The 10,377-nt window shown below is 45.0% G+C and overlaps 1 protein-coding gene across 1 annotated transcript in view; it reads right to left on the minus strand.

The window, feature by feature from the left end:
- IQGAP2 (IQ motif containing GTPase activating protein 2) overlaps positions 1-2,634 on the minus strand; it is a 313,423-nt gene extending 310,789 nt beyond the window's left edge. The window contains exon 1 of the mRNA XM_032157013.2: positions 2,325-2,634. Coding sequence (XP_032012904.1) covers positions 2,325-2,370 — 46 coding nt within the window. The 5' untranslated portion in view covers positions 2,371-2,634. The remainder of the gene's footprint in view (positions 1-2,324) is intronic.
- Between the last annotated feature and the right edge of the window lie 7,743 nt (positions 2,635-10,377).

Consider the following 10,377-nt stretch of genomic DNA (forward strand, 5'->3'; position numbering starts at 1 on the left):
TACTTTATTTTTAAATGCTAGGGATAACGCCTGTTTGTTATAATTTGAGGTTTTACTGAACCTGTATTTACCAAACCAATAAACAAGAAAAAGCACAGCCCTAGAACACAACAGAGCAAGGACAATCCTGTGTTATCCTTCCCTAGCCTTCCCATGAGGAACTCACAGCACGATTTTCAGTCTCATGTTGATAGGAGGCTCAGAAAGCCAACAACAACCAGAAATTACACTAACACACCAAATAGCCCTCTTCTGCATGAATAGGTAATGTTAGGTAATGCCTATTAACACCAAAATCTATTCTGCTAGATATCATGTTCTGAATACACTGAAAACACACCATTCATAAACCAAAATTATAAAAGTGTTCATTTTAATGAGATAACTGTCATATTAAAGCCTTAATATTTCAGGGTGACAAGAAAGTCTGGAAACATAGGCAAATATTTTCCATTTTGACAGTGTTAAGTGACCAACTTGAATGCCAGCACTTGATGAGTGGAGGGAAAGTAACCGGGAGTGATTCCAACAAGATGGCACACCACCCCCTTACACCATATTGGTGAGGAAAGCTGGATGAAGATTTCCAAAGAAAGCGGCCCTGTGGAGTGGGCTTCAGGCTTGCCAGATCTGGACTCCCTCGATAGCTTCTTCTGGAGTGCACTTAAAACACAGATTTATTCCGTGAAAATCAAGCAGCATCACAGATGCACATGCAGGGACTGACAGAAATGCTGCATTCATGTACCACATTCACGGAAATTTTGCACTATTTATTGCTAATGAGGGCCGACATCAATCATGTGATAGCAAGAAATCATTTGCTCATGTAGATTCACCTGGTTTGCAGAAGTTTGTGGTTATCTTATCATTTGACACAGTGAAGCCACCATATATTCTGAGAGCTGGTCACATTAAAGTACTTCCACCAACCTGAGGTTGGCACTGCAAACACTGAATGAGCACAGCATTCCTCCTTGAACCCAACGGGCTCTGCTGTATGTGTGCTTTACCAAAAGGCAAAAAGCTGGGTCCCACCTGAGGTTGGCACTGCAAACACTGAATGAGCACAGCGTTCCCCCTTGAACCCAAGAGGCTCTGCTGTCTGTGTGGTTTACCAAAAGGCAAAAAGCTGGGTCTCAGTCAACTGCTGAATGCATTAGAGTACAGCGGCTGTAGTCCTCAGGCCTCCCCCTCACTGCAAGGGTAACACAGGAAAGATAACCTCCCATCTTTGACACGCCAGCGGGGAGGAGGGGAAAGAGCCTACACAAGTTGAGGAGCCCTTTTTCAGTTAAGCAAGTCAGTGGCCTTACGCACCATCCAAAACCACACACAAACAAAACACCCTGCTGAAGATATCACCACCTTAACCCATACCTGGTACCTCTGCCACCAAGGCCAGCCTGGGCAAAGATTAACCTGTGGTCTTCGGCCTTGGGTTCACTGACAGGGCCACCTTGGAGAGACAGCGGGCCAACTTTCTGTTTGTTTTAAAGGAAATGCTTCCTGGCACATGTTTAGGACTCTGAACTCTGTACATGAAGCCACGTGGTTGGTGTTAATCTGGCTCCATCCACTCACGATCGGCCAAAGCAGCCTATTTCCGAGGGCAGCCCCTGGCTGGGTAATCGACACCATCTCGTCAAGTCACGCGGGCTCCCACCGGATTCCCCGGAGCCTAGTGCCGCGTCCTCTCCACACAGCAATCCTCCCGCGCGAGGGGAGCGGGGAGGAAAGGGGTTGGGGAGTTTCAGAGGGGAGGGACTCACACCTGTGACGCCAATGGATCTAGCGGCTCAGGTGAAGTCCGAGGGCGCTGGACAGGAGGAGACTCCCGCCCTTCCAGTCAAGCCGACTTTGCACTAGCAGAATGCGCCGGCGCCCTACTTGTGCCCACCTGTAGCCACAGCAAACAAACTTTCCTCCCCTTCTGGGTTGGAAGAATCCGGTGCCTTACGCCACCCCCTGGCCCAAGCCGGCGGCAACCCGGAGCTCCGCGGACTCCTCACCTGATACCCCTAAAATCCCAACCTGGTCTGTCCCAGAGCGCAACCCCCGCACTGCCCGCGCACCCCGTTTGGGTATGCGGAGTGGAGGGTCTGGGTTGCCAGCTGGATATTAGGAATTGGGGGGGCAGGGGGAGCGGGGGGACGCGGTTCACTGCCCTTTGCAACTCCAGCTCCTAACTTTGCCAGCTGCGCAGTCGCTGCCTTCCAGTTCCCTCTGCGCCGCGCAACCGGCTCCCTCGGCTTCTCCAACGCCGTCCTCGGGGAGGGAGCTCCCCAAGGCCAGCCGGAACCCCGCGCGCCCAGGGCACTTACAGCCATAGCGGGGTCTCTGCAGCGACGGCAGCTCTTCGTGTGGCATCCTGCGCGTCTCAGGGGGCCCGCCCGGGGCGCGCCCCCCGCGGCTCCCCTCGCTAGCCAGGCTGGCGGGCTCTGCGCCCCGCCGGCGCGCTCCGATCCCGCCTCTCGCCGATTTCCCCTGGCCACCCGAAGATCTGCGACCCACTCCCTCGGTGCTCTCTCGCCAGAGCCAGCCGTGGCCGCCGCGCGCTGACACTGGAGTAAAAGTGAACTCTCCTCCCTCGCTCGCTGGCCGGTCGCCGCCGCCTCCCGCAGCAGGTTTCCTTTCTCCTCCAGCCAGGCCCCGTTATTCACCGCGGTGGGAGCGCGCGCCGAGACGCAGCGACCCCTACCGCGTGCCGGGCGCAGCGCCCGGGCCTCGTGGACCCGCCCCTTCTCCCCCGGGGGAGAGGGAAGGGGCCGAGAGGGACGCTGGGCCGGGACCCCCTGCAGCTGGTGCCCCAGCACAGCTGGCGGCCTGGGGGTGGCGGCCGCCCCGCCTTATTTCTCGCTTCTGGAGCGTTTCGAGGGTGGAAGTGAACCAACGCGGAGAAGTGCAAGAAAAACCGCAGAAGTCACAGGCAGCCCTGCGTGTCCGGGGTGTTGCTCAGTTACTGAGGGACAAACGGCGCGGTTCCTTTTCCTCTGGGGAGATTTCACGTTGCCTTTTGTTCTTCTTCTTCGTCTTTTGGGTTTTTTTTTTTTTTTTTTTTTTGCTTCGAAAGTTGCTTCTGTCACTTTTTTCTACAAAATAACAGGGTTCCCCTTGTGACAAGAAACTGAGTGTGTTTGTGCTGGAGGAACAAGATAACCCAAGGCAACCACTCAAAACACAACTGCGAGTCATCCCCCTCCCTCCGATCACCTTGTGCCCGCCCCCGCCGCAACGTGCAGAGCCTTCGCTCAAGCCCAGCTGGGGTCGCAAGCCACAGAAACCTTTTCCGGCTAAGCTTTTAAGGAAATTAAACTGCATGTGGCTGTTTTGAAATCGGGGTTTTCATGCGGTCGCCAGGAGCTATTTTTCTCTTTGTGCCTCAGCGTGATAAAATCTGGAGGGAATGCGGGACCCTTCTGTACCTGTGCCCTCACCTGTTTGACAATTGTGGAATGTGTGGGTGACCCGATAACAGGAAAAACAAACTGAGGGAGGGCGATAAGAAATTATTTAGAGTCGGGTGCAGCGGCTGACGCCTGTAATCCCAGCACTTTGTGAAGCCGAGGCACAAGGATCTCTTGAGCCCAAGAGTTCCAGACCAGCCTGGGCAACATAGCGAGACCCCGTCTCTCCAAAAAATAAAAAAATAAAGATTAGCCGGGCGTGGTGGGTGCGCCTGCAGTCCCAAGCTACTCAGGAAGCTGAGGTGGGAGGATTGCTTGAGCCCGGGAGGACAAGGCTGCTGTGGGTTGTGACTGCACCAGTGCACTCCAGCCTGGGTGACAGTGCAAGACCCTCGGGGGAAAAAAAAAAAAGAAATTATTTCGCTGAGGAAATGGTGGCATAGTGACATTAATCATTTTTTATTATGCAAGGACACAGACGATGACCAGCTGTTTTCCATTTCATATAGGAGACGCAGTCCTTCTCAAACTTGTTGAAACTCAGATTCTTAGGCCCCACCCTCAGAATTTCCGACTTAATGGGTCTGGGCTGGGGCTCATGAATTTGCATTTCTAATTTCTAGCATACTGCCAGGTGATGCTGACACTGCAGAGCATGCTTAGAGTGGCTCTGTGAGTAGTAGATGCGCACAGGGACGTAAACTGTACACAGGAAACTCTCAATTCAGACGGGATAGCAAAATATTTTTTTTTTTCCCTGATGGCATTAGATTCTCACCTGTTTGGAATGGGATGAATGGGGTTTTCCTTTCTTAGAAAGCAGATGCCTCTCAGTCTAAGAACAATTCAAAGGCAAAATGGCCACATTTGAGGCACAGCACCCTGTCAATTGATATTTACCCAGAGGAGAAATGTGGAAGGGGATTTTCGAGCACGTCAGGAGATGCTGAATTAAATGATGTCTAAAGTTCATTCCATCTCTGTTGTCGCATTTGTCAAGTGTTAACAATTAAGTATTTACACATACCAATTTTCGTATGAGTGTATGACTTAGAGCCCAAATAAATGAGTAGTCTATATATTTAGAGGTGGGCGGAAAAATCACTCTAAACTAAAATGGTCCAGGTACATATGTAACAAACCTGCACATTGTGCACATGTACCCTAAAACCTAAAGTATAATAATAAAATAAAAAAATAAAAATAAATAAATAAATAAATAAAATGGTCCAGGAAGGTGATAGAGTTTGAAACTGTGGCTTGAAGTGGAAGTGTGGTAAAAGCTGGATGGAGAGCATCCAAGGGAAAGAGACAATGAGGTGAAGCACAAGGTTGGGTTGGAGCTGGATTGGTTGGACTGGATTGGAGCTATGAAGTTGTCATCAGGTTGTGGAGGGCCCTGAGTGCCTGGCTAAGAAGACTGGAGATTATCGTAGAAACATTCAAGAGATCTTAAAGGTTTTGAGTATGGAAGCTGCAGAATGCAAAAGAGTTTAGGGAATCCAGAGAATATTGGAGCAGGTCATAGGATAGGTTGGGATGGGACAATTTGGAGATGTTGACGCCCCGTGGAAGGTGTTTGGACAGAGATTGAAGAGAGAGGTAAGAAGGGCCTCAATGAGGCTGATATCAGTAAGGGAGATGAAGGGGGTGTTTTAATACACTCAAGTTGGTGCCATCAACATGTATAGATATTATACACACTAACAAGTAGATTAAGTAAAGTAAATATCTGTTAATAGTAGAAAGTGAAGGTTAAAGCATAAATAGGTGATTGGGAGGGCAGTAGTTCTAAGTTCATGTTCTAGCTGGTCAGCTCTTTGAAGAATCTGAGGTGGCTTCAAGGTCCTGTCATGGGTCACGTTTTTATGAAGAACTGAAAACACTAAGATGAAATTGGAAAGGCAAATGCTCTTGTTATTTTGCAAGTGCTAGCATTAATCATGGGCATTTTGGTCTGCACTCACTGGTTAACAATACTGTCTCAGAGGTCACTTCACCTCAGCATCTCAGAAAAGAAATTTGTCTGCAGAATGCTGGACTATTTTCTCTTAGGATTTGACGTTGGAGAATGATTCAAATAGGTACAAGGCAATGTCCATCTGATTGTGCTTGCAATAATATTAGAAACAAAAATGAAGGCCATCTAGTGAAAAAAAGTTTTCAAGAAAGCAAGCAAGTTTTTTTTCTTTAATGTAAAACAAAAAACAACACTAATAAACTACTAGACATGCTGAAACAATTTTTAAGCAATATTATTTTAAAAAATTATTGTTTTTAAGGCCCATCTGTTTTCTTTTGACAAGTTGAAATAAAGGTGTTTGGGAAAAATGCAATTTTTAAAATAACAGATTATATCAAGAGCATCAAAAGGGGAAAAAAGTATGTCTCAGGAAAAATCTTAGCACACTTTAATATTATATTTGCCTTTGAGATGACTTGGTTATTTTCCAATAATATCACATTATTGATCAATTTTACATGCATACCCAAAATAGTGACTGTCGCCAGAAATGAGGAATGAGGAAATCATAGGAAAGAAGTTATTCAAGGCTTTTTCAAAGTACTGGGAGCACTTGGGTTATTAAAATTTTCTAACTTGCTCCCATTTCCAGAAAAAGAGAGATACTGAAAAGAAATAGAAAGTACGCTTTATTGCAAAGGAGATTCCTATGTCTAAAAAGAAAACTGTTACAGTCCAACTTCAAATTTACAAAAAAATTAAAAAGAATCAGAAATGAATGAAACAATCAGTGTTTGTATTTTTAGTAGGGATGGGGTTTCACCATGTTGGCCAGGCTGGTCTCAAACTCTCTACCTCAAGTAATCCACCCGTGTCTGTCTCCCAAAGTACTGGGATTACAGGTGTGAGCCACCGTGCCAGGCAGAATTTGAGCTTCTTGACAACTGGAGCTTGGTCTAATTCGTCATTGCTGTGTGTCCAGGATGTGTAGCAATGCCTGGCATGTAGTAGCTGCTCAATTATTTTGTTGCAATCATGAATTTACTATGATAAATTATATGCACCAGTCACTATACTAGAAATAGTTGTTACTTTCATTCTGGTAATAACTCTGGGAAGAAGATAGAGATATCCTTACTTAACAGTAAAGCAACAGACTCATAGAGACTGGTAGTATATGGCAGAGCTGGGTTTATCTGAGTCCACACAGTTTCCCCAACAGAAACCAATAAATTGAACTACGATTTTCAACATTTTCACCTTTTACCAAATACATGTTGTCTTTTCCTAGGTGAACACTAAAGGACCTACTACAAATGACCCCAAGTTACCATCATCTATTTGCCATTACAAAGAACTAGGACCCTGGGGTCCATTTTGTATCCAGGCAATAGTTCTGATTATAGTTTAATTGCTAATCCCTTGTAGTTCTTTATTGGTCTTCTATGCATGAATGAGACAAAATCTGAATGGTGCTTACTAAAGGGCTCTCTGCCATATACCTGTAAAGTTGTTCTGAATCAATGTTTTAAAGTCATTTATGCTTTCCCATTGACCATACTCCCAAGTATACTTTATTTTAATCCTGGATTGATCTACCTTTGGCAGTAGCTTATTGTCCTAGCTTTAATCTTCCCTGCCTGACACATTCCCTTCTAGAAGATTCTGTATTAATTGATTGATGACAGACAAACTTCTAGATGACCTATGAGAGCTTGGATATTTTGAATAAAGCTTCACAATTTATCAGGGAATGAAAATGAAAGCACCCATTAGGTGCCAAAAATGTTTAACAAGTGTGGGGAATCGGGAACTCTCATGTGGTGTTAAGGGGGACATAACTTTGAGCAACCATTTCAAGGAATAAGTTGGTCATCTCTAGTTAAAGTAAAGATGTACATTTCATGAAACCTAGCAACTTCACATCTATTAAGGTGCTCTAGTGAAGCCCCCACATACAGGAGGACATGTACAAGGATGTTCACTCCAGAGAAAAACGAAACAACCTAAATGGCCTGTTGTGGCAGGATGGATGGACAGATGTCGTGGTATAGAAAAATAAGATAGAGAAGGTCGGGCGCGGTGTCTCATGCCTGCAATCCCAGCACTTTGGGAGGCCAAGGCGGGTGGATCACTTGAGGTCAGGAGTTCAAGATCCTCCCTGACTAATATGGTGAAACCCCATCTCTACTAAAAATATAAAACTTAGCTGAGCGTAGTGGCAGGAGCCTGTAATTCCAGCTACTTGGGAGGCTGAGGCGGGAGGATGGCTTGAACCCGGGAAGTGGAGGTTGCAGTGAGCCGAGGTCGCACCACTGCACTCCAGTCTGAGTGACAGAGACTCCATCTCAAAAAAATAAAATAAAATAAAATAAAAATAAGATAGAGAATGATAAATACAATGTTATACCATATATGTACAATTATAAACACATGAAATAATAGCACATAATATATGTTGGGATAGATGCATATAGTAAAAGTATAAAAAACATGTACAGGAAGAACATACCAATTTCAGAATAGAAATAACCTCTGAGAAATTAGGGAAGAAAATGGAAGCCAAAGATGTAGACAAGGAACATCAAATATATCTATAACATTTAATTTCCTTTTTAAAAGCCTGAGGAAATATGACATTTGTTATATTCAGGGAGTATGTACATAAGTATTTGATGTTTTATCCTCTATGTCTTTCTTTTGTTTGTGATGCTTTTCAAAACTTTTTTTTAAGGAACAAGTATTCTGTTAATATATTCAAAATAAAAATAATGTCTTAGTCTGTTGGTTTACCACTTTTTAAAGTTCAGATTTCTTAAGTTTTCTCGATAGAGGCAAATCTATAGATTTTGAAATCTATTATTTCAAAACAAGGCCACAGTGAGATGTTGATGGTGGCAATATGAATATGCAAACACGTATGTCTTTCTAGGAAGGTGCTTATGATTTATTAAAAGAGTTGTAGCTTCTACCCTAAAACTCAGCTGTTTCCTAGAGGGCTGCTAAGAACCACCTTCTGATGACCAGGATCTCGATTTTGGGATTGGTTAGTGACTCCTAATCCTCCTGTTCACACTTACCAAGGAATAGCTCTTCATGGATGAATGAATGAAGAGTTGACCATATGTCTGGCCTATTGAGGCAGAAATTGTCACACTGTCATAAAGTACTACTTATGCATTTCGGTGGGTCCTCCTTCATTATAAAGTCTTTCTGGGCCAGGCATGGTGGCTCACACCTGTAATCCCAGACTTTGGGAGGCCAAGGTGGAAGATCACTTAAGCCTGGAATTTGGGACCAGCCTGGGCAACATAGCAAGACCTCATTCTGTAAAGAAAAAAGGAAAAAAATTATAAAAATAAAATCAAGTCTTTCTGTTTGTTTTGTTTTGTTTTGCTACCCAGCTCCTAATGCTCATTTACTGTTTGTTAAGAGTTAACTTCACATCTGGATCTGGTCAGCCCCTGGCCAAGTGCAAAAGCCAATAGTGAACCAAAGAGTATTATGGCAAGGGAGGCAGACATCACCAAAGACTGCATTTTGTCAGACCATAAATAAAACTGCCACCCCAAACTCCACAGACGAAACCAGAATTGTTCAATTCCACCTAGCTCTTCATCTACTAAAACACGTCTTTCCTCTGATTTCCATACCCTGTTAATACACGTTTTCAGTCACTTAGGTTCAAAACCTCAATCATTTTGCATTCCTTTGGAATCATTCCTTAGTATCCAGTCAGTCCCTCAGGCTTGGTGATTTTTTTGTTCCTATCACTCTTCTTTGCTGATGTCTCTTCTTTCTTCTTGGTTCCCATCATCACCCACCACCACTCTGATTCAAGCTCTCACACCATCTTACACCTGGACTGTTGCAAGGGTGATTTCTGTGCTGTTTCTTTCCTCCTTGCAATTTAGTTTGCTTGCTTCCTCCTCTGAATTCCTCTATCAAATACCATACAGTGTTACTGTGAGAAAAAAAAAAAAATAGCTCATAGCAGTCTGAATTCTGTGAGGTATGCAAGCCCAGAGAGACATGAGTACGGGACCTCATGCCCCCTTCCATGCCTGGGGGCAATTGTTTAAAGTCATTTTAAAGGCTGGGTGCAATGGCTCACGCCTGTAATCCCAGCACTTTGGACGGCCAAGGCAGGCAGATCGCCTGAGGTCAGGAGTTCGATACCAGCCTGGCCAATATGGCAAAACTCCATCTCTATTAAAAATACAAAAATTAGCTGGGCGTGGTGGCGGGTGCCTGTAATACCAGCTACTCAGGAGGCTGAGGCGGGAGAATCGCTTGAACCTGGAAGCCGGAGGTTGCGGTGAGCCGAGATCACGCCATTGCACTCCAGCCTGGGCAAGAAGAGTGAAACTCCGTCTATAAATAAATAAATAAACAGTAATTTTATTCCTGACAGCTGCTTCACCCATTATCTTCATGTTCCTGAAATTTGTGACACAAAGAGCAATGTATAGCCAATCAATAGCTTATGTTATTTTAATGTAATTCTTAGTAAACAACTTAGGAACTGCCTCTTCCTTTAAAAGCCTACCTGTAACTGCTGCTAATTGGGGTGTATATTCAGGGCAACTTGAGTCTACGCTTCTGGGTTGAAATCCTCAAGCTTAGCCCAAATAAACTCTCTGCTTATATTGATTCTGCCTCAGCTTTTTCCTTTTTCTTTTTTGAGATAGGGTCTCACTCTGTCGCCCTGGCATGATCACGGCTCACTGAAGACTGACTTCCCAGGCTCAGGTGATTCTCCTGCCTCAGCCTCCTGAGTAACTGGAACTACAGGTGTGTGCCATCACACATGGCTAATTTTTTTTTTTTTTTTTTTTGTAGTTTTTTATAGGGACGGGGTTTCACCATGTTGCCCAGGCTGGTCTCAAACTCCTGGGCTCAAGTGATCCTCCTGCCTCAACCTCCCAAAGTGCTGGAATTACAGGCATGAGCCATGATGCCTGGTCAGCTTCTTCCTTTTAGGTCAGCAGTTGGTACTCTCCTTTT

This window comes from Hylobates moloch, unplaced genomic scaffold (genome assembly GCF_009828535.3).
Source record: "Hylobates moloch isolate HMO894 unplaced genomic scaffold, HMol_V3 SCAFFOLD_6, whole genome shotgun sequence".
Lineage (NCBI taxonomy): Eukaryota > Metazoa > Chordata > Mammalia > Primates > Hylobatidae > Hylobates > Hylobates moloch.